Source organism: Cebus imitator, unplaced genomic scaffold (assembly GCF_001604975.1).
Source record: "Cebus imitator isolate Cc_AM_T3 unplaced genomic scaffold, Cebus_imitator-1.0 Scaffold0, whole genome shotgun sequence".
NCBI lineage: Eukaryota > Metazoa > Chordata > Mammalia > Primates > Cebidae > Cebus > Cebus imitator.
In genome coordinates, this window is record NW_016107315.1 from 13972926 (window position 1) to 13997772 (window position 24847).

Below are 24847 nucleotides of genomic sequence, written 5' to 3' on the forward strand. Positions count from 1 at the left end.
AAAATTAAGTCTATGTCTTCAGAATTCTCCATGATTTTCTGACTCTCTAATCATTGACTTGGGCTGTTTTTAGAGTTGCTGAAATTAATTTTTCTCATTGATGGCTTTACTCAGATTGGATTGTGTCTCCTTGGGAAGGAGTGCTGCTTGTCCCATGCCTCTTCCATTAGGCCATGCCAAAGGGAAGCTCTTGACTGCTGTAGAATGGGCCAGGATGGGCCCTAGCAGTTTCCCCTGTCATGTGAGTGGTCTACCTGTCATATTTCTTGGGTGTCACTTATTTCACACTCATCTTAGGTTGGGTGTAGACATCATGCTTTTCCTGTCATGTGGTGACAGTCTCTCCTGGAATGTATCTTTGATTGTAGCAGGTGGGTGGTAGCTGACAGCCATGTGCCTTTGCATTACGTTTGCATTTCTATGTGTGTGCGCTCTTGAAGTCTAATATACTCAAATAGAGGTGCAGAATTGCTCATTGTAAAAGTTAACAAAAACAGAATATCATGAGATATTTAAACCTCAGAGCCTTTTTTTTCAAGTCAGGTTGTTGGTGTCTCTTGCCCATCTATGACTGCAAACAGGAACCTAAGAGCTTGACATTTTGATAACAGCTTTAGATTGTATGTCAGCCTCCTGAGGGCAGGGACTATGTCTTATTAACCATTATACCTTCAGCACCCAGCCCCAAAATACATAGAAAGCACTTAATAAATTTGTTTCAAATAAATGAATGTAGAAGATCACACATCATTCTACTGGAGTCAGTCCCTCTGCTTATCACTAGCAAGAATCTTAGGAGTTCCTTAGTAGTGCAGGGGGACCAGCAGCAAAATGGAAACTGAATCTTTCATTGCCTCCACACAAGGCGTACCCAGGTCTTCAATTAATTGGGGAATTCTGATTCCCAGAACCATGGTAGGGCCTAAGCAAATAGGTTTTTAGGGGCCCTTCAGGGCATCTCCCATTGTAATGGCTCTCTCCAAAGAGTGCAGTGCCCCGCCCCAACCTGGGCCTCCCAGTGTGAAGCCCCATAGACCCTACCCTCTCTGGAAGCATCTCCTGGTGTTGTGCTTTCTCCACTTCTTTCCTTCTGCATGGAAATCCAGAACATGGGCTTTGAAGTCAGATCTGAATTCAAATCTTGCTTTGAGGCTATCTATGTGACTTAGAACAGACCACTTAACTTCCTTGCCTGTTACTCTCCAAATGGGAATCATAGCCTGGCATATGAAGTTTTTGGAGGATAAGAGATAATTTAGAGGTAAATGTTAGGGAGGCTTTATAGAGGAAAATATAACAAAGCTAGATCTTGTAAGATAGTTGTCATTTAGGCTGAATAACATTCTAGGCACTAAAACATTTTTAAAACAGGAGAAGGGGCGTTATTTATACTTTCAAATAAAAAGTAATTTGGAATACTTTTAGCCAGCTTCTTTCTGGATGTGTATTGCTTTTGTTTCAAATAGGTGACAAAAAGCCTACCGAACTCCTGCTGCATGGCACGGGTACAGTAATTCTCCATATGGGCACCAGGTGGCGCTGCAGGTTAAACAATACCATCACTGTCCTTTGAGGAAGACCTGTTGATTTTGCAGTTATAGGTTCCCCTGCCCTAGTGTTGATACAATAGTATTGAAGCCATTTCCTGGCTTGCTCCAAGATTTAGAGGCCACTTATCTGTCTACTCCTTAGTGCCAGTGACTTTTAGATAAGCCCTGTTTCTTTCATCTGTCACCTTTCTTCCTTCTCTAATGCATCTTCAGCATATGCTTGCTTCTCGGCGCAGTGTGGATGACGCGAAGTTGCCCCTTTGAATGGATCCCACTTGTTAAAAATTCAGCACTGGAGCTGATTCATTCTTAATAGAGTGAGCAGAACAGAGTCTGTGATGATGAGACCAGCTGGACATCTAAATTGAAAGAATTTTGTCAATATTCTGTATAAATTAGTTGGACCTAAATTCAGGGTCTTTTGTGATCCCCAAATCCTACACATTATATAGTCACTAAGGTGGAGATTGTCAGTGCCGAATAACCCTGATGTTAGGAATCTTATCAACCTGTTACATAATCAAGAACGTTTCCTATTACTTTCAGCCGTGGATGGAGACTGTTTGGCTCTCTCCCATTAACTTGGTTTTGGAGAAGCAACCACATGTTAATGCTCACTTTTGATCTTTACCTCTGTCCTGGCTGGCTTCTCCAAGTGCCCTTTGGAGAAGTAGAGCTATTTGTTACTGGAGCAGGGAGAGAGTTGGGTGAATTGGTGGGAAATCTTCTTTAGCTGTAATATAATGCTGGCCTTGAAAGATTTCTCAGGGGGAATTTAGCCCTCCTGGGAGGGAGGCTGGTGTGCAAATTCAGCATCAAGATAAGTTCCTCAACACCCACCTCCTGTCTCCCCCAGGGTTCCTTTGTGTTGTTGTTTTTCTACTTTTATTTATTATTCCTCTGTGTTTTCTACCCACAGTCAGTGCTCCCAAAGTTCCTATTCTGTGGAGATTCTGGAGTTTCCACTGCGGTGTGCCTACATCCTTCATATCAGGATAGATGGCCTTCTACTGGGAAAGGTTTTACAATTCAGCCTGTAGAGAGGAAATTGGAAATGCTTTTGGGTAGCTCTTCTACACCAAGGTGATGGTGCTAATGATCGGCATTTTTTCTTCTCGACACCCCCCTCAGTATGTTTTCTCTTTGTTTATCTTGGGCATCTGCTTCTCATATGTATTCTTTATTCTCCTCAAGGCTGGTCTTTTCCAGCTTCCTCTAGCCATTTTCACAGCATAATTTGAAGTCCTACCATGTCTGCTGATTTAAATAAATCCCTGATAATTTTCTTCCAAATCATGGCTGAGTACACTCTAAATCTGTTATCTGTAATATTTGTAGAAATTTGGAGGTCAGCCCCTCCTGCGAGCACATAATTACTTATCACTTCTGCCTCCTCCAACTCTTCCCTTCCCATCCTCCTTTCCTGTGGTGGGGGTTCTATGTGCAGAGCAGGGCAAGGAGATCTCCCTGTGAGGTAAAGTCCCCATGAACAATAGGGGCTCTGGTTGTCACGACAACCACTAAATTACTGCCTTCTCCCCTCTTTTGTGTCTTGCCTTTCTTCCTGGTGCTTCAACATTAAGGGTTTTGCTCCCTCTTTCTGCCCTTTCCCCTCCAGGGACTCAATTTTCTTCTGAATGGGTGGCCATTTTAATTACCTTCCCCCTCCTCACCCCACCTCTCTGCCCTTGCCCTTGCTGCTGAGAAAGGCAGGGTCAGGATAACTACCTGGGGACTGAGAATGAGCCAGCCATGCTGTTCACACGGGGACAAGGAAAGAAGAGACATTTTAGACCCTGTAGTCTCTGCAGTGAAAGTTTTATTGTTTAGTATATAGAGGTCTGGTTTCAGGGAGGATTCAGAAATAAAGTTTTCATATTACCTCAAACCCCTGGGGCCTCTCCCCAATTTTCTTAACCACTCAGTACCAAACGCTGCTTTACTGGTTCAGTATTTACTTCTCTAAGCGTGCCAGGAGAGTAAGCTTTACAGTGAGAAAACTGAGGCAGAAAACGCAAAGCTCCTCCCAATCCTTTATCATTAGTTCTCTGGACCTGGTTGAATTTTTAAGGAGGTTCTGAAGGAGTCTTTTTCTCTTTTACATGTGTAAACACACTAGCACTTTTAGAATGCTTATTTTTCATTTTTCATCTTGATAACTTTGTGAAGAAGGCAAAGCAAGAGTTAGCCCATTTTATAGTGAAGGAAGCCGGAGCTCAGAGTTTGTTCAACTTGTATGTGGGTTAGCTGGGCTCAGACCTGTCTGTAGCTTTTTAGTGTTATTTTTAAAGTCTATCAGTACTGATTTTTTCAGAGCTGGATTATAGTATATCAGTCGAAACACAGTATGGATCCAAAACAAGTTGACTTGAAAGTCTTCAGAGGCACACTAGATTTGTGTGTAAAAAACTTACAGATTGTTTGGGCACAGTGGCTCCTGCCTGTAATCCCAGCACTTTGGGAGGCCAAGACGGGTGAATCATTTGAGGTCAGGAGTTCGAGACCAGCCTGGCCAACATGGTGAAACCCTGTCTCTACTAAAAATACAAAAAAATTAGCCAGACATGATGGCGCATGCCCTTAGTCTCAGCAACTTGGGAGGTTGAGGCAAGAGAATCACTTAAACCCGGGAGGCGGAGGTTTCAGTGAGCTGAGGTCCCACTACTGCACTCCAGCCTGGGTGACAGAGCAACACTCTGTCTCAAAAAAGAAAAAAGAAAACTTGCAGATTGAAATCCTAAACATGTCACAATAATCAAATATAGAAGAAATTTTTAGAGATTTCCCTTTGCAATCAGTCTTATTTATCCTAAGAATACAGAGTCCCCAAGTATCTTTTTCTCATTCTGCATTCATTAGAAAAGGTAACCTGACCTTTGCTTTTGGTCTTTCCTCCCCCATTCTGCTTCCTTCCTTCTTCTTTTCTTCTTACTAGTTTCAAATAATGAATGGGAATCAATTCAGTGCTGCTCCATCCATCAGAGGCACTTCCCAAAATACAAGTGTGACTCATGGTCCTCCCAACCCTCCTTTGTTTTTGTTTGACTTTCAATCTCTTCTGTCCTCTGGGCCTATTTGCCAGGAAAACTGACCAAACGTAGGCTGCTGGCAGCTGTCTCTCTCCTCCAGGATTTATGGTGTGAGATAAGGAGCAGGCTGACCCATCCCCTTGCCTTCCAGCTATCTTCCCTTTAGAGAAATGTGTAGCCAGATGTGAATGCCCATTTCATGGATTATTCTTAGTTGTAGATCCGCTGTCTTATTACCTGGCATACCCCTTACAACATCAGCTCTGTCACTGGTGTATTGGCCCACAGTTTTATTATTAGCCTAAACAAAAGATTATTAGGAAAGTAAATCTGCCAGATGTATATATAAACACATATGGAATGCCAAATACAAAGGATGTTTATATTGTTCGTGATTTTTTAAAATCTGTCATTGTCTTCCTCCATAAGCCTGAATAATTAAGAGCTCAGTGTTTTTGCTGTTTTAAATATTGGGATGTATGCTTTCTGCAGAGCCTATTTTGAACTGTGTGCCGTGCTTTAAGACCAGTGTTGGTCCCATATACAGCATGAATTTCCTTATTAACCAATATTTATTGATTGCCTTCTCTGTGGTAGGCACTATGTTAGGTGATCAAAATACTTAAAAAAGGCCCAAAACCCCTACCATAGAGAGTTTAATATCCAGTTGGAGGCGCAAACTTATAAATAGGAGTTGTCGTATAAAATCAGTGCTTTGAAAAATACTCTATATGTGATTCAGAGAAGGTATGTATGAATTATGAGAGGTCCAGGGAAGGCTTATAGGAGATGACATCAGAGATGAGATTTAAAGAATGAAGGGAGTTGCCAGGAGACAGTGAGAGAGAGAGAGCATTCGAGGCAGAGCAGTAAAATAATATCGTGTATTTGTGGTACTCAAAGAAGTTGAGTATAATTGATTAGGAATATATGATATGCAAGAATAAGGCTGATGATAACACTGAAGAGTTTAATGGGAGTCTGTTCATTCAGAGTCCTGTGAGTCATTCCAGGAACAAAACATTTGTCACTCATTTGATTGGAAACAATTTACAAAACATAAACAGATGATGACATAAGCAAATTTGCAATTGAGAAAAATCATTTAAATAGTGCTGTGGAGGATTAATTGAAGGGGCCAAAGTTAGAACCAGTAAGACAAATTAGGAAGGGGTATCATTGATAGAGATAAAAGGTGATGAGGCATTCAACTAAGATCATTGCAATAGAGATGGTAAAGGGGTAATAGATTCATGAGATACAGAGGAGGTAGGATCACCTATATTTAGTGACTGTTTACATGATTACGTGGTATTGGGTTAGGGTTGAGAAAAAGAGAAATCAAGAATGACTCACACATAATTTTCAACTTGCAGATTGAGAAGCGTAACTAAAAGAATGGGATAATATCTTTCTGAACAGCATATTGGGTTGTGGTTAAAATTCTGTTGCTTACTAAATTAACAGATTATTATCTGCTCTGATTTTTATAAAAATAAATGATGACACTTGAAGAAGTCTATACTGTATCTCTAGTAATTTTGAGATGTTTTTAAATAGAAAACTTAAGGCCTAGATCATATTTTCGACTTTTTTTCTATCTGTAAGTTTCTTAGAAGAAAAAGGAAAACATTAAATCATAGCTAACTGTGTAGCTGGTATCAAGGCAAGGTTTTTGAATTTTCTGTGCCGTGACATATGATTATTCACATGGTGAACTTCTGACTAGACAGAGTACAACTCGAAAATTGTAGAAAGAATGGCAGCAGACCATCAACCCAGTGAAGAGTAAGACCTTGACCAAAATAGTCAGATAAAGTTAAAACTGGATATCGTGAAAAACAGCTGCCACAGAAAGGAAAGCAGAAATGAAAGGTACTGGAACTCACAGAGCATGAGAGAATGAGGTAAAAACTGCTTTACATGCTGTAATAACAAATTAACTTAAATTTTTAACACCAGAAGGTATCGCTGAAAGTTGCAAGAGGATTGATTCATTTAGTAAAACCTGGATTGTTTATTTGTGAATAACACTGGTAAATGCTAAGGGAAATGTCAAAATAAATTACATAAGATTTCTGCCTTCAAAACCTTACAGTCTTTTTTTTTTTTTTTTTTTATAACTGCTATTCAGTATTCCAATGAATGACCACACCACAATTTATTATTATTTTTTTGTCCTGTAGATGGGCATTTAAAAGGTATACTTGTTTTTTTTTTTTTGGCATTTACAAGAAGCTCAGTCAATGCTTTGAGTAAAGGAATGAACAAATTAAACACTTATTTCTAATGAGGAAGAAAAAGAGTCAGCTTCAAATGTAAATGAAACCAGGGTAGTTAACTGAGATCAGATTCCAGGAGAACATTTTTAAAAATAGAAAGAGGGCACACATACTGAATAATACAAAAAAAGCAGTAATAGAACTAATAAGATGAGGTTGTAGGTAAGTATTAAGGGGAAAGACTTATGTGAAAAACACATACATCACATGTTACTAACAAGAAAAAATATATAAAGGTAATCGTTTGGGACAGACGCTAGAGTATTAACTGATTACATGGTAAAAGCATTTATTCATATACTTAGCAATGAATGAATAGGTCTATTATTTGCGAGGCTGTTTTCTATTTTCTTCGTCAAGGAAAATGGCCTACCAAGAAGAATTAAACAGAAATAATTAAAGTAGAATTGACAACCAAAATAGGAATGAAAATAATAATAACACTAGAGCAATTTAACCTATTTTAAAGGCTTGTACATTTAAACCTGTACATGGCCTAGATGAATTATATCCCATGAAACTTAACAAATTTATATTTAACATTAAGGTCATTAAGAAACATATGGGTTAGAGATGCACAAATATCTTGCCATTTTAAAAAACGGTTAAAGGTTCTTGACCCCAACATTTGCTTCTGGAAATTTCTGAAGCAGATGATGAAATAGATGTTCGTGAACATTTGGGAAGGGAAATGGGGAACCCTAGAAACCATCATGGCTTCAGGAGGACTGTGCCCTACCTGATTAATGTGCAGTTGTAGTTACATTGTATATGGATTTCAGCAAGCTTTGCCGTAATATCCATATGGACAGAATGGAATGTGCTTCCTGCACTATAGTAGTTTTAAGTAACTTATGGCTAGTCAAGTATCTTTAGCCCAAGAGTAAATAACATCATAAACTGATGCCACCCTGGAGGGAACTTTCTAGTGACAGAGCATTGCTCTTGATCTTACCCTGATCAGTTTTTTCATCAGAAAATTTGCAAGTAATTCTAATCTTAGAGGAGTAATTAATACTCTAGATGATGAAAATTAAGATTCAAAAACACTTAGAAAACTTAGAATGGTAATCTAAAGCCAACAAGGTGGAATTTGGTAGCAATAACTATTATAAACTATAATTTAGATTTTTTTTAATTGCATAAATACAGAAGTGCAAGTCTATACTTAACAGAGGGGCACACAATTTTTGTTTTAATATACGCATGTGGACTTGGGGTTTTAGTTGACTGAAAACTCAATATGAGTGAGTGCTTTTGATGTGTGTGCCAAAAAGCTAACACAGTCTTAGGCTATATAAGAAGTATAGCGTCTAAATCAAGGAAGGCATTAATACCCTGTATTCTTCACTGGTCAGATCACATCTCAGAGCTGTTTGGTTCTGGGCACTTCATTTTGAAAGAAAAACAAAGCAGCACAACCAGAGGATGGAGCCAGGATGAGAAGTGGTTCATTTCTCTCCTTCATTCATCAGATATTTATTGCATGTCTTGGAGGTTGGCAAAATCAAGTATGTATATAGCTTATAGAAAAGACATAAGGGAAAAATAATAGCTGAATTTAAAAATGCAAGCTATTGTCTTTTGGAAGAGATTTACCTAATAACTGGCAACTCCAGAGACTAGAACTAGAACCAATGACTAAATTTATTAACACAAGGAGGCAGATTTGGGTTGCCAAGGTTTAAGAAACATCTTCAACAAAATTAAATTATGCTTTGAAGGAATTAAGCCACTTCCATTTGGTAGCAGAACTAAGATAAAAGCCCAAGTTTCTGGATTCACAGGGCACAACCCGTGCCTATGCCATTATGTTACAGAAGAGAGCTCTGCTTTGGGAGACTAGACAAGATCACCTCCAAGTTCCCTTCTAACTCTCAAGTTTATGTTCTTATAAGCCACTTACTGTAAAGTATTTTTTTTTTTTTTTTTTTTTCAGAGTTTCTTTCATGTTACCCAGGCTGGAGTGCAATGGCGCGATTTCGGCTCACCGCAACTTTTTTTTTTTTTTTTTTTTTTTTTTTGGTGCTCAGTGTTTTCATATATAGAGTTAACAAGATTGGAAAAGATAATCACTAAGGTTATCTTATGATTTTTTGAAGTTCCTTCCTTAAGAATCCTTCCATTTTTTAATACATATTAATTTTATATCTGTGATGTGTACATTAGTAATCAAAAACAAAAACTGTTTGTGGCTAGATATAAACATACGGAACTCAGATTCTTACATCATGGTATTTAGGACAGTGTCAAGTCTTCTTTGAAGTACATGATTCAAAGGTGTGGATCCATGATTTAAAACATGAAAGCAAAAATCACAGAAGAAGAAATTGTGCAAACTCTGAGCCATTTTAGATTTCACAGTAGTCACTGGGAGAAAGAAGCAGTAGTTTCTTGCCCTCAGAGTTCATTTCCTCCTCATTCTTCTCCAGCACCGGGCAGGAAAGGATGGTGACCTAGATACACAGTCAGAGGGCAGCAATGTTGAACTTTCTCAGACACAGCTGAGTAACTTGGGTCTGGATAGTTATAGGACAGAAACCTAGAGCTGAGAGCTGACAGAGGGAGCTGTCTATAAACATAAGAAAGGGCCATGGCAGGAAGACAGAGGCCTGGGAACAGCATCAGAGAGAAAAGAAGTGTAACTTTTATCAGGTGTGAAATTGGCCAAAACAGTTTGTTTAATGGAGAATGTCCTGAATCTACACCATCACCTCCAAGACCTCCTTTCTCTCCCACCCTATGGATTGTCTGCTACTGATTGGATGAGCCAATACTCATGTGCTAGGACTGGCGGTACAGAACACAGTGTTCATGGTTTAGGCCCCTGCAAACATTTTACAGGGTGCTTGGGTGGGTGGAGATGGGGAGCATTTCCAGGAAGCTAAAAATGTGGCTTGGGCTTCTACTCCTGATTCTTGACACTATATGAGTGTTTTTCAAACTTTTTTTTAAACTTCAACCTACAGTAAAAAATGCAGTGTACATTGCAGCCCACTGTGAACACACTCATAGGCATGAGCACATACATACATATGCGTGCACGCATATCTGATATACACATATGTATGTACATACATATGAAACAAGTGTCTCCAAACAGATGCATTTTCATGTTATCACAAACAACAAGGCAGATTATATGATCTGTAATATAATGATGGCCAGCCCACAGTTTAAAATGCATTGTACTACAACCACCAGGTTTAAAATGACTATGAAAGTAGCCTGATACAGTTGTATCCAAAAGTCCCTAAGTCTAAGGCAGTGATTCTCAACTGGAGCAATTTTGTCCTCAGGGGACATGTGGCAGGTTCTGGAGACATGTTTGGTTGGCACAACTAGCACCTAGTTTGAGGGGAGAAGGGCAGGGATGTTGTGGAATATTTTATAATGCACAGGAAAGCCCCTATGACAAAGATTTCACAGTCCAAAATATTGGTAGTACCAAGGTTGAAAACCGTGCTCTAAGGTTAATAAAAGAAGTCAGTACTTCTAACATATTGAAGGTGTATTTAGAATGATAGAAGCTTTAACTTGATCTTCCTTTACTGTCTCTTTGCCTTTGAACTATATTTGGTGTCTTAAGATGAAGTTGAAGCATGATTGCCCTGGGATTGTCTATAGAGATAAATAGCCAATGGACAAATAGGCTGGAAGGAATGGCCCTATTATTTTCTTTTATTTAGATTGCACCCGGCATTTTTGTTTAGAATATTGTTATGGCTCTTCTGAATATCTTTTGTTTTATGATTTTAGTATCTTATTCCCTTTCTCCTCTTCATTAAGCCATGCTGATTTAAGAGCATTTCTCACTCAGCCATAGCTGCTGCCTTAGAAAAGAAGTGAAGGGGATTTGGCTAATTGGGTTAGACATGGTCTCTAAGGCCTTCTCCTCTTACTCGTGAGATTGGATTCCGCTGTTTTCATGGGAAATGACCTTCTGCTAACCTTGAAGTGCCATCCTAAGCCCTAGTATTAAACTGTCTCCTTTTTAGTCGTTGCTTCATTCCTCTATCTGCAGCTATTTCAGACCAGGTTCCCTTGAACATGGAGTAGATGAGTAGTCCCCGCATAGTGACAAGCCCTGATCTCCACATCCTCTCTTCTCCCATCTGGCATAAGTGAAGTTCTTGAGTGTCTTGGAGTCAAAATGTTGTGGGGTGGGTTTCTTGGTATTTTATTGGCTATTTCTAGCCCCTCTAGTAAGACTCTGAATCATTCAGAGATGGCTTGACAGAAGAGACCTTGTTTGGGTTTTTTTTGTTTTATTTTTTTCTTCTCTTCTTTGGGATGAAGGCAGGATAATAGAAAGAGATATCTCTAAATGAAATATCAGACGTGGAATAGTGGTGGAAAATAAAACCAGTGCTATCTAAGGCTATTCTCCACCATATTTATTTTAGCATATTTACCTCAACCATCTTGTATTAGATAAACAATAGCATTTGTATTTAGTACATGATTCATTATAAGTAATTTCTAATGAATAGTGAGAGGAACGTGTGTATGTTTTGACCATGAAGTTTTAGTTTTCTGTCAGCCTAATAGTAAGTGGTACCAGCAAATTCCAGAAACTGACGCTGGAAAAGCTCCTGTGATGTATTGGACTTCAGGCACATAAATTCCATTCCTTCCACTTAAAGAGAGCTCTAGAGAGATACACAACTCTTTTTAACCTTCCCACTCTTATGTTAAGAATAGAAAGATGCAGTGTAGAATAGTGAGATGAAGAGAGTTAATGGAGAGAGGTCGAGCAGTCTGTGCCTTTTAACAATCCTACACCTAATCTCTTTGTCTTCCATGCTCTAGCCAGTTCCCAAATAAACCAAGCATGATTAAGAAAGTTAATAAAGTTAGATAAAGGAATGATGGTGTGTATGGAACTTCACCTTAGAGAAGGATGATAGTACCCAAGGAAGGGAAGGTAGGGATGGAAGGGAGATGAGAGATCTTTGGATGAAGAGATCTCCACATTCTTCATTGCTGTCAAGAACCTGTGGTGGTTGGTTCCATCCAGGTGTTAGGCAAGGCAGAGTATACCAAATTTCTGAATATAGCCATTTACAACTTAAGAAAGGCATTGTGGCTGATAACAAAGTATGTCTTAGAAATTGAATGACAGCATACACATTTTAGAGATTGTATTGTGTGAGGGGCAGTGGCAGTAGTGGTGGTGATCTTCTTGGCTTGGGCTTTGTCATGTTTTTCTGCCTGATTAGCATACTCATCATTTTTAATAAGACACCATCACTCAGAAGTTCTGTGAACAGGAAGGATTTGTCTTCTACACAGGCCGCCTGGGGCTAGGAAGTAAGACCATGCTGAGCCCAAAGGACTAGGATAAAGCCTCTGCTGACAGGGAGAAGAGTGGGCAGAATGTGGGCAAGAAGAGAATCCAGGAAACAGAGCAAATGTTTAAACATTGTGTGGTGCAAGTGTGTGGTCTGTGTCTTCAGAGTGTGGAGAAGAATAAGGAAAGCTGAAACTGTGCAGCGCGGGTACTAGAAGCCGCTTTCCAAACTCTGTCCCTCCTTCTAGGTATGAAGGGAATTTATTTCTGCCAGGTTGTAGAAGTCCTGTTTCTTACATTCCTGGGCCTGACTTCTTCCAGGGCCTTTTGTTGGCCAGTTCTGTGTCTCATGTGTACAGACCTTGACAGTGTCTTTGTCTCATCAGCAGCTGATACTTACCTGAAGGTGTCAGTTTGTCAGTGAGTTGTGCTTTTTAGCTCCCACAAATTTGACTCATAGACTCATCCTCATCATCAGGTGCTTATTTTTACTTTTTCATGCTTTTATTTCTCTCCCTAACATTTCCATTTAGAGTTAGAGTTTGAAAAGTTGCTTTACAAATTTATATATATATATATGTTTATATATATATATATATATATATATATGTTTATATATATATATGTTTACAAATTTATATTTTGCCACATGCTAAATTCATTTTGCACCCAACATATGTGCATGACACACTCACCATGCAAGAGAATAAGGAGGACATTCTTGTCATAATGCAATGAGAGGTCCTGTCCGCATCAGATAAATTAATGTTCATTGAAAAGAATCAAACTCTTGCTTTGTAAGACATGCCCAGAAGATGGCTGAGGTACCCAGATTTGCCGGCGTGTAACATGTTTAGTCTAAGAAGGATTGTATGGCTGAATATTTTAGTTTGCAAGACTTTGCTCCTCTCTGAGACACGTAGATGAGACCCTAAGACACATCATGCGCCTCAGCAAAAATTGCAGAAGTATACATGGTTTGAGGTGAACAAAGGAGATCTTGGATCAGTTAATCCCCTGCAGAGAAGCCGATCAGGTCATTGCAGCCACCTCCCTCTGGTGACCCTCTTATATAAACAGGAACAGGAATTCTTGCTGCTGGATCCCTTTCATCAGGCGTCTTAGGCTCACTGAATGAAAAGCCCTATAAAAAGGAGATGCAGTCCTAATAATAACAAATACGATCGTGATGGCTATTTTGGACAAGAACAGCTTTGTGCCACTCTTGATCTCCATCGATGGCTATCATTCTTGCCCTGCTGTTACCTTACACACTTCCTATTCTTAGAATCATTTGTGAGCCCTGGGCTTGGGGGATTGCAGCCCCCATGGCTGGAATGCCCAGCTTGAGTGGAATGCAGACTGTCTGGCAGAGTGGAGGTTAAATAAAGTTTGCCTTGGCAGCCCCCTCTGCTCCTGGATGGGTGACAAGTGACTGGAGTATAGGAGCGATGGCATGAGCTGCCATGTGGTGTGGCACCAAACAGAGTCTTCCATGCATGAATAGAAGTGGTTGATTGTCCATCCATGACCAACACAGCTATGCCAATCTGGAATGAGGTGGATGAAGGGGAGACCTCAACAGCCTTGAGCCTCGGCTTATAGCACATCACTTTGAAAAAAGTGCAGGAACAAAAAAAGAGTAATGTTGAACTGCCTTTTAGGTTTCCAGCTGAATTCCAGATTTGCCACATACTAAAATTCATTTTGCACCCAACACATGTGCGTGAGACACTGAATCACCATGCAAGAGAGCAAGGAGGACATTTTTGTCATAATGCAATGTGAGGTCCTTTGGAAGGTATACCAAAGCATATCTTCTCCCTCAGAGTAATTGACTCATTTTTGAAAGTAAGACAAAGGGAAATTTTTTCATTGAAATAAGAACAGTTATCAGTCAACCATTTCTTGAGCACCAAGTACTGTGGGAAACTTTTTTAAAGTACAAGATACAGAACTCTTACAGCTTATAATTTAGTTGAAGAGGTAAAGCTGTAAACACCTTTGAAAAGTTTCATATTCCAAAGTAAAATATTGGCTGAAGAACTACCTGCCAAAGGAGGTCTATGGAGAAGGAGAGCATTTCTAGCTGTGATGGTCAAAGATTTCATGGAGGAGATGGGGTTGAAACAGGTCTTGCCAGAAGGGCAGACTCGAGACTTGCTCTTCAGGCAAGGTGAGAAGAGGGCCTTGTTAGAGAACTATTATGAACAAAGGGCAGATGTAGGAAATCCCCAAGACAATCATGAGGACTTGAAGACTAGAGGATATGGCTGGGAAGGTAGAGGAGGAAATCGTGAAAAGATCGCCAAAGGCTTAGCTGTGAAGGCTGTGTGTGCATGTTACCAAGAAGGTTATAATGCTTCCCGCCCAAGGAGAGCTAGAAAGGTGTAGGTGCAGCCTTGCTCAGAGACCGAGGCCCTTTTAGTGTTCTCTTCTGTAAAACCGCTTGTACAGTATGTGGCACATAGTGAACACGCAGTCAATAACACGATTCTTATTGCTACTCATCTTCAAATTCTGTTACCTCAAGTTGTTGAATTGGCTTGGTTTCCATTGTAAGAGTCAGTGGTTACATTGTCCTTTTCTGCTTGCTGATGTAATTTATGGTATCTTAGTCTATTTGGGCTGCTGTAACAAAATACCATAAACCGAATGGCTTATAAACAACAGAAATGTATTTCTCACAGTTCTAAAGCCCAGGAGGCTCTAGATCAAGGTACCAGCAGGATTGGTCTCTGGTGAGGGCCCTTTTCCTTGTTCATAGACAGCTGTCTTCTTTCTGTGTCCTCATGTGGCAAAAGGGGCAAGAAGTCTCTCTCAGGTTTGTTTTATAAGGGCATTTACCTTTTGCCCCCATGACCTAATCACCTCCCCAAACGTCCTACCTCCCAATACCATCACCTTGAGGATTAGGATTTTGACATATGAATCTACAGTCAGCCCCCTGCCTTGCTATGTCCTTTCCTTCAGCTTTTTCTAAGCTTCCGTCTCTCTTCTACCACAGGTGGCTAGAGGTGCAGGTGGCTAATTTAACAAGTCCACAGCGCTGGGTGCAGTACCTTCGGCTTCTTCAGGAGTCCATCTGGCCCGGTGGAGTTTTGCCTAAGTTTCCACGGCCTGTAAGGACCCAGGAGCAGAAACAGGCTGCTGAGAAACAGGCTTTGCAGAGTCTGATGGGAGTCCTCCCAGGTAACTGGACCAATGAGATCAGCTATACCAGTCACAGTTCCCTTCCATTCTGCTCTGCCACCATTACCCCTGTATCTTTTTCTTGTTTGTAAAAGGGCCCCGAATGTGGCTAGATTCAAATATCTGTTGACCCATCATTTCTCAGGCTAATAGGAAAACAAACAGGGCTACAATTCTTTTATCCCTTGCTCAACTGATGCCAAGTGAATGCAAAGGAACTCTATGGCTACACCCTACATCTAGGTGACAATCCTGCAGGTAATTAGGGTAAAAACTTTTGGGCAGGTTTGGGGAAGCTCTGCCTGCAGGGACAGGTCTCAGAGCCATATCCAGGAGACGAAGACTTCAGATTCTCTGCCAATTCATAGCATTTTGGGACCAAGGAAGAAAATCACATGTCCCACAGAAGCTCCAACTAAATAAATTGCAGCCATTGAGTATGGCACATGGCCTTTAGCAATAAGCAAAAACAAAACCTGAGAAGGTTGTTTTTCCTTGCATTGTGTTTTTAGAGGGCCAGGAAGGCAGTTTGTTGCCTATGACTGTGATAACCAGGAAACAGTTATGAACTTAGCTCTGGACAATTTTATTTACTCTTATCGTTATAACTCTGTGTTCGCCAACCTAAACTGTTAAATTGGAAGGAGTACCTTCCAATTTTAGTGGCAGGTTATAATGGGTGTTGAAGCCTGTTCTTATTTAGATACCTAACTTAAGAAACATATTTTTCTCCTGTTTTTCCTATTTTGTGAGGATTTTAGTTTGGCTGTGTGGTTTAGATGTATACCCTAAATGCCTAATTTATGTAAAAATGGCAGAGATCCTGGGAAGAGACTGTCCTTACCTTCAGTGGTAACACACAAATTCTATCTGGTCTTTTCCTCCTCAGATCTTGTAGTAGAAATTCTTGGGGCGAGCAAATGCCAGCTGAGCTGGGGTCTAGTCTTGGAGTCACTGCAACAACCCCTCATCAACAGGTAGGTGGAAAAACATGATTCCAACATCAGCATAGCCAAAGCTGTCTCTGGTCTCAGAGGTATCCAAGGTTTCTGAGTGAAAAGCCCACATTCCGAAGAATAGGACTGTAGTCTTTACTTGCTCTGGGCCCCAACTACAGATTTTGATGTCCAGATCCATAAACTAAGTAAAATCCACACCATCAGGCTTCTGAGCAGGTCGTCACATGCTAGGAAGTCACTCTTGGACCAACCACCATTGGTGTTTGGAAGAACTGTATGCAGTCCCCCACATGAGCTGCTGAAAATGCCCTCTTATTGTGCAGGCCTGTTCAGTGTACTTGCTCAGTGCTCTTTCCAACATCTGCCAGCCCCTGTGAACGTTCTGAGAGTGCACCCTGGCCTGTGTATCACAGACTATGTAAGATGTTCAACGTAAGCCCGTGGGCTCAGAGCAAAGCTGGGATTCATGTCACACCAGGAGTTGTCTTTGCTTCCTATGAGGTAGACAAGATAGTAAGATTGGAATCTCATAAAGGGACCAGAAATGCTGGGTGAAGAGTCCTAGAATAATCCAGAAGAGGTAGATTCCACCCCTTGGACTGCTACTCTTCTGGAAGTATTGAGTCATCTTAAACTCAAACCCTATCCCAAAGTAGACTATATTTGTTAACTTCCTCAAGGATCCTGCCTTTACCTCACTGCCTGCAAGGCAGCCTATAAATTTAAGGTAATTAATTATGAGAAGCAACAGTAGTCAGGAATTCTGAAAGTATCTAGTAACCTGACGTCTCAAGGATTTGTTATCACAGGTCTTCAGAGCAGTGCTAATGTAACTATGTAAAGAGAAATGGAGTTTCATAAAACCTAGTCTCAAGTACTGTTCTTGTCTTTATTAGGATCAGAGGCTTTATTAGTTCAAAAAACATTAATTTCAGGGCAGAGGCTTCATCAAACTATTGAAGTTTGGGGCATTGGTGATGGGGGGGGGGAGAAAATAAATGCCATAAAGGGGATCTTGTGTTTCCTGACTGAGCCAGACCCTAAGTTTTTTGTCCGTTTGTTTCAGGCATTTGATTTACTGCCTTGGGGACATCATCCTGGAATTCTTGGATCTCAGTGCCTCTGTTGAGGAGTCTGCTACTACCACCTCTGCTTCAGATACCCCAGGCAACCCTAAAAGGATGGGTGTCTCCTCTTAGCTGGTTATTCACGTATTATTCCCAGGTCAGGGAAGTAGAGTTACTCAGACACCCAGAGACCAGTCAGGAAACCCACGCCCTCTGGAAGGAGGCTACAGCTCAGGAGGCCTAGGCTGTCAGTGGCTTAATTCTCTCCTACTTCTGTTCCATTTGTAGCAGGTGACATGTATCCCAGTTGCATGCATATTTATTTCCATGTCCCTTTTATGGTGTTGGGATTGTTCCTGGTGAGTAGATCCTGTTTCCTTTGGGGAAAGAGCCATGAGGTAGAGGAATGAGCCCATTTTGCTTCTGCTTTTGCCATCCTCCCTGAGATTGTTTGCCAAAACCCTGGCCTTGTGCACACATGTACCTAATCCACCAGCACAAAAGCTCTGGATAGAACAGGAAAAAAACTGTGGCCAGATTTCCTTGGAGGAGAAAACAACCTTCTGAGCTCCGTTCCTACCCGGAAACTAAAAATTCACTCAGGACCATTTTCAAAAAACAAACTCTTGAGTCTAATCTAGTTTCCCAACAGTTCCAGAAGAAGAATGAGGGAAGAAAATTTTTCAAGGGACTTCTTGCTCATGTGTTGCTATTTCTCAACACATCAGCCTTATGGAAGATGTCATGAGGCTGCTTCCCTGGGAGGCTACTTTTCCTTTCCAGAAGACTTCAAAGCTGACTGCCAAAGCTTCTGGTAAATCCACCCCACCCTTCACACCCCTTCCTGAAAGGCATTTGTACCACACATTTTATTTATTGGCTTTCCTCCTAACCCCCTGCCCTAGAGCAATTGAGTTTTTGAATTTGTGACCCTTTCTCTATCTTCAGCAAAATTGCATGACAAGTTGCATATTCAGCCTCAGTTTTTGCAAAGAAAAAGTAAAGCACTTGCCTCCTGTCTTAAGAATACACAAAGAGTAGGAATAGCAAGCCTGGTGGTTAAATTCTCCCTTGATAATTCTTTGACAGGGAACTTTTATTACTCTGAACAGATAAGATTAGAACTTACAAGGAATCGCTTATTTCCTATTCCTTATGTTATAATTAGTCTTTTAAGAACACCAGCAATGAAGGCAGAGGTGTTCTGTCAGGCTGCAACATCTATTAGAAAGGCAAAGCAATCAGAAATTGCTGGAGGAGAAGGATGCAGACAGTCACAGGCAAGTGCTACATATTAAACACATGTGAATAGCTGGCAGAAAGGTGTCAAGGAAGTCACTAGGAGCCCTTTGACTTCACACCTGCCTGTTAGCGCCTTCCCTTTGCAGAATTACCAGAGCCACCACTTCGAGAAAGGTCTTGGAGTTAGACTGATGAGAAGGCAACGAGGTGTCAACAACAAGTGTTAAAGTTCTCTTAGATTCTGAAGTAGGTGATGAACACACAATTAAAGTGGTTTGTAGAAGAAAGTTGTGATATCTTTTTAATTTTTTACCCCTCTGGAGGCTTTTAACCCTAAATTGTATCTGATGTATTTGGGAGGCTTAGGTGTGCAATTCTTGCCAAAAGGCAAGGAGATGAATGAGATGTCTCATGGCCCCTTCTAGCCTTAAAGGTTGACCATTACAGTGACTTTATGGCTCCAAAGTTCTTGAAGCATCTCCAGCCCTCTACTTTGCCAGGCAGAGGTAGCTCAGGATCTCTACCTTATGTGAGTCCAGCCGATGTATTAGAGCTGATCATTCAGCTCCTTCAGTGAGGGCCAAGATTCTATTCTGGATGGGCATGGGGGCAGCCCTGTTTTATGCCACTTTTCTCTCCCCATACCTTCCCTTCATGTGTATTTAGCCACCTGTGTTGCTTTGAATCTGCTACCTGTCCTGGCTCAAATGTGGCACAAAATCAGTACATCAGACACACCATGGAATCCCTGTGGCTATAAGTTCTAAGGAATCTTTTGACACTTCCAGCCCAAAGAAGTTACTTGTTTTTCATGTTATATAAAAGTCCCTACCTCCACTCCATGTGCCTCAAAAAGATAAGCTGTCCTCAGTCCCTCCTTCTACCCGGGAGGGAAGTAATGGATATTGGCAAGGAAATAATCAAAACTCATCTGGCTTTGAAAATGACCTGCTAAGTTTGGGTAACAGATTCAGACAATGAGAGAGGAGCAATTGGTAGAAAGCCACAGGTATCTGGAAAAGATACTCCCAGCTGGCAGGGTGATAAAAGGCAGTAAAGAATTGGGCCTGCACTAATCCAGGAAGGGTTTTTTGTTTGCTTGTTTGTTTTTTGTATTTACTCAGACTAAATTTTATTCATTTAACTCAGAATTTTGATACTTGAAGTAAGACTAAAGTACTTTCCCTTTTCTTAATATCTATAAAAAAAGAGGCAGGGATGCAGTGTTCTTTCTGTCAAATTCTAAATGTGATCTTTGCCATTGCTTATTTGAATTCAAGAAAGCTATACTTTTTCACCACATATAACTCAGTTTTTTTTCACATTTTTCAGTTAAACTTAATAAAACCTAAATGGAAAGTAAGTTCCTAAATCTGAGCCTAGGGGCATGTATAAATTTTAAAAAATCAATACAAGCTACTCCAATTTCCATTTTAGAAATTTGCAGTTTATAAGGTGATATTCTTATAGTTGTAAAGAAACACATAATGTGAGATCTACCCTTAAGTATACAGTACATTTTTTTTTTGAGACAGTACATTATTAACTAGAAGCAGCACAGTGTTTTGTAGCAGACTGCTGGAAGTTATTCATCTTGCGTTAACTAAAACTGAACAGCAACTCCTCATTTCCCCTCCCCCCAGCCTCTGGCAATCACTAGTCTACTTTCTGCTTCTGTAAGTTTGACTGCTTTGCCTCATATAAGTAGAATCACGCAGTGTCTGTTCTTCTTTGACTGGCTTATTTCACTTAGCATGATGTCCTCCAGGTTCATCCATGTTGTAGCAGGTGACAGTTTTCTTCTTTTTAAGGCTGAAAACATTCCATTGTATGGCTGTGCCACATTTTCTGTGTTCATTCATTGATGACTATTTAGGTTGCCTCCACACCTTGATTATTGAGAATAATACTGCAGTGAACATGGGAATATGAATATTTCTTCGAGGCCCAGCTTTTAATTATTTTAGATAAATACCCAGAAGTAGAGTTGCTGGATCATATATAGTTTTGTTTTTAATCTTTTGAGGACTTCATACTGTTTTCCAGAATGGCTAGACCATTTTACATTCCCACCAACAATGTACAAGGGTTCCAGTTTCTCCACATCCTCTCCAATACTTGCTATGTTTTGTTTTTTTAATAATGGAATCTTAAAAGGTATTAGGTGATAGTCATATCTTGTGGTTTTAATTTGTATAATCCAGAACATTTTTGAGTCTTCCTGTGCCCTACCCAGGTTATTCATTTCCAGCCACTGCCCTTCCCTTGCTCACAGCACCCAACAGCAGTTGTTAGGTCCTGGGTAAAGTAAAAATATGTGTAACTGTGGTCCCTGGCTGCATGAATCAGGATGCTTTGGACAGGAATTAAATTACAAGGAAAACTTATTTTATTTTATAACATTAGTACGTGAGTAGGTAAGCCCAGGAGTTGGTGATTCAGCAACTCTAGGACCTCTTAAGGGGCCTGGATTCTTTCCATCTTTCTGCTTTGCCATTCTAATTATGTCACCTCTGTTCTCAGACTGCTTGCCTTCCTGGTGCTGCAGTTTCAGGCATCACACCCAGACATAACATTCATGAAAGAACAAAACCATCTCTTCTATGTTTTCTTCTAAGGAATGAAAGAAGCATTTCCCAGAAGCCCTTCAAGAATCCTCTTCTAGGCCAGCACAGTGGCTCACATGTATAGTCTCAATACTTTGGGAGTCCTAGGTCAGGGGATCATTTGAGGCCAGGAGTTTTAAGACCAGCCTGGAACATAGCAAGACCCTGTTCCTACAAAAAATATATAAATTATAAGCTAGGAATGGTGGCTGCTGCCTATAGTTCCAGCTACTAGGGAGGCTGAGGCAGGAGGATCGCTTGAGCTCAGGAATTTGAGGCTGCAGTGAGCTATGATCACACTACTGCACTCTAGCCTAAGTGACAGAGTGAGACCCCCAAATCAAAAAAAAAACAAAAACAAAACTCATGACTCACTGACTAGAGCTGCCCACCTCACACCAGTCCACTGACACTGAGAATGGAATTGTGATTGGTTTTCAGTAGTATTTGCCCCCAGAGATAAGGTCACCTTCCATGAAGCTCAGATATCTACAGAAATAATTGATGTTGGCAAGTAAGAAGCAGAGCATGGGTGTTGATAGACAATGTTTGCTCTAGGGAGGGCCATTCTGCCAACATTCAGCAAATCCCCATCCACTCTCAAAATGCCTGGTACCAGCTAATAGTTAACATTTTCTGAGAGCATTACTTAAAGCCCTTTACATATCTTCACTTATTTAACATACAAATAAACCCTTAAAGATAGGTTCTGATGTAGTGGGTTGGTGCAAAAATAATTGTGGTTTCGCCATTTTAATGCAATTACTTTTGCACCAACCTGATATATCCCCATTTTATAGATGGGGAACATGAGGCACAGAGTGGTTATGCGTTACCCACAGTCATTTGCAAGGGACTGGCAGAGCCTAGATACAAATCATGTCAGTCTGCCTCTGACCTACATGTATATCCACTGTACGAAATTGCCCTTCTACCTTACAAAGCAGAACAAAACTGCATTCTTATTTTTAAGGTGTCTACAGTCTACTGTAGGAGCCAGTAAACTTTCTCTGTAAAGGGCTGGAGAATAAATATTAGGTTTTGCAGTCGTGTGGTGTGTGTTGTAACAACTCGGTTTTTCCATTGTAGTGTAAAAACAGTTGTAGACAATTCATAAACAAGTGTGGCTGTGTTCCAATAAAACTTGATTTACAAAAATAGGCAGCTGGCCGGATTTGGCCCATGAGTCATAGTTTGTGGACCTGTGGTCTAGTGAGTTAGAATACTGCTTACTAAATTTTAAGGTGTGTGTGATTCACCTGGCATCGGGTTATAGTGCAAATTTTGATAGAATATGCCCGGACTGAGGCCTAGTAAAAGTGTGAGTGCTATGCTCTAAAAGTGTCGACACCATGATTATCTCACTCCTCTGCTGTTTGAGGGGCAGGGAGCAGTGGGAGATGCCTTGTTTCAGGAACTCAATTCAGTCAAGCTATCCTTGCAAGCGTTAGCTCCCACAGCCCCTTCCACACCTGCCATTTGTCCAATCTAACTTTGCACCGGAGCAAGATGTATCTCCCAGGGATGAGGAGAGGAAGGTTAGCCCACCCTGCTTGATGTGGAAGGGGGTGGGAACCAGGAAAGAATGGTAATTGGGGATGAAGGGAAACGGTGATGCTCTTGTAGTTGAAGGCCTGACTGGGCACGCTCTGCCGTAACTTGGCACCTCTGTTTCCTTTCCACTAGGAGTGCCAAAAATCACAGGGCAGTAGTCTCTAACCCTGCCTTTATAGACAAGAAAATGAAACCACTGAAGGGTGAATTTCAGCAAGCATATTGCCATCACTCTTTTATGGTATAAAGGATGAGAGAGGCAGTGAGGAAGACATTGCCCCAAACGTTATGTCCACCTCCTAAGACTTACCTGATATTTCTTATTTCACAAAGACAACATTGACTGGTTTAAGGGGGGAAAAAATGAAATCCAGAAGAATGTTTAAGTGTCAAGCATGAAACAAGTGAAAGTCATCGTTTTTTTTTTTCCTTCTGTGACTCGGTAGCAACAGTGTATCAAGCCAAGGCCACTGTGAAGTGGTGGAGGAAATCCGGGCACCCGCAGTCACCTTGGCAGGCACACTATGCTATTTTCAGACTTGCGGAGCCTCTGTGCTGCCCCCCTGTCATCCTCACCTGTCTCTTACCTGAAAGTCCATTTTAACTCTGCTTTCTTGGAAACAGGAACAAGCATGTGACAGGATGCAGAGAAGTACTCCCGGCTTCGATGTCTCTTCACCAGCTGATGAAACCTAGTTTCTCCACCCATCTTAAGTCTCCAAGCCCTACCTGCAAGCACTTCCATGAAAGTCACCGGGCACACTCTCTCTGGGATGTGGAAGGTTGGGAGGGAAGAGTTAAAAAAACAAAATGAAAGTAACAGTATCAAGATCCAAACTCAGAAAACGTTTCTTGAAGTGACATTATCTACTCTTTTAACCCAATCTCTTTGTCACCAGTCACTGTTTATGTAGGAAGTGTAAGCTAATTTTAATATTAAAGCGTTACAGTGATTACGAAGGTAAGTTTGTGAACAATGTATGGATGATCCACACTTTGTCTTTTTTCCCACCTTATGTTCCATGTTACTGCTGCACCCTGTTATAAGCAAGGGAGAGAGTTGGCTGTGATTACTTCCAGAAACTTGGATTAACCCATGAGAGTAAAGACCTAGCTAGATAAACAAAGAAGTCCCTGATTGCAGACCAAAAGACTAAAATGTCAACATAAGCGATGTCTTGTTTATACTGTGCTGAATTGGATTTGGTGACTTGTGAGCATAGGTAATCAGCCCTTTTGCCCACGTCCCTTGGTGAAGAATCATCGTGCTCCTGTAACTATCAAAAAGATTAACCATGAATGTTGGTATGAAGTATCTGCTTTTCATACCTTGACGGTAAGGAAAATAGACCTTATTAAGGGAGGAAAAGCCCTTTTGGGGTTAACCTCCTTTACATGTGGTGCCCACATGAATCCAAATTCAGTGAGGTAGTAGTAGCTCAGTTCCTTGCCACTTTATGCAGTTGTGTTTAAAGTTTGCCCTCTGAGATCTATAAATGCAAGTGGCTTTTTCAAGAATAGTGAGGGCAGCTTTCATTAAGGACTTGTGCATCTCTGGGAGAATCACATGGGCTTGGTTGGCAGTAGAGCATTTTCTTGGGGACAGAGTATGTTATAGAAATAGTTTAGAGGCTGGGCACAGAGGCTCATGCCTGTAATCCCAGCATTTTGGAGACTGAGGTGGGCAGACCACACAAGGTTGGGAGCTCAAGACTAGCCTGATGAACATGAAGAAACCTGCCTCTACTGAAAATACAAAAATTAGCTGGACGTGATGGTGCATGTCTGTAATCCCAGCTACTTGGGAGGCTGAGGCAGGAGAATCGCTTGAACCCGGGAGGCGGAGGTTGCCATGAGCTGAGATCACACCACTGCACTCCAACCTGGGCAACGAGAGCAACTCCATCTCAAAAAAAAAAAAAAAAAAAAAAAAAAAAAAAAAAAAAAAAAAAAAAAAAAAAAAAAAAAAAAAAAAAAAAAAAAAAAAAAACCAAATAAATAAAGGAAATACTTTAGGCAGGAGGTTAGATGAGAAAGTTCCACAGAAATCTAGGGATTCTTTTTTTCTGCCCA

The 24847-nt window shown here is 40.8% G+C and overlaps 1 protein-coding gene across 8 annotated transcripts in view; it reads left to right on the forward strand.

The window, feature by feature from the left end:
• SNX19 (sorting nexin 19) overlaps positions 1 to 23941 on the forward strand; it is a 44254-nt gene extending 20313 nt beyond the window's left edge. The window contains exons 9-12 of one of the 8 annotated variants that reach the window (XM_017523279.2): positions 15162 to 15346; positions 16236 to 16323; positions 17372 to 17529; positions 23399 to 23941. In XM_017523279.2, the coding sequence (XP_017378768.1) occupies positions 15162 to 15346; positions 16236 to 16323; positions 17372 to 17504 (406 nt within the window). In that variant the 3' untranslated portion in view covers positions 17505 to 17529; positions 23399 to 23941. Of the gene's footprint in view, positions 1 to 1786; positions 2303 to 2469; positions 2634 to 6308; positions 6455 to 8219; positions 8710 to 15161; positions 15347 to 16235; positions 16324 to 17371; positions 19997 to 22906; positions 23128 to 23398 lie in introns of those variants that run through there. The other 7 variants (XM_017523268.2, XM_017523263.2, XR_005198933.1 and 4 more) reach the window with 7 other exon arrangements.
• The last annotated feature ends 906 nt before the right edge of the window (positions 23942 to 24847 follow it).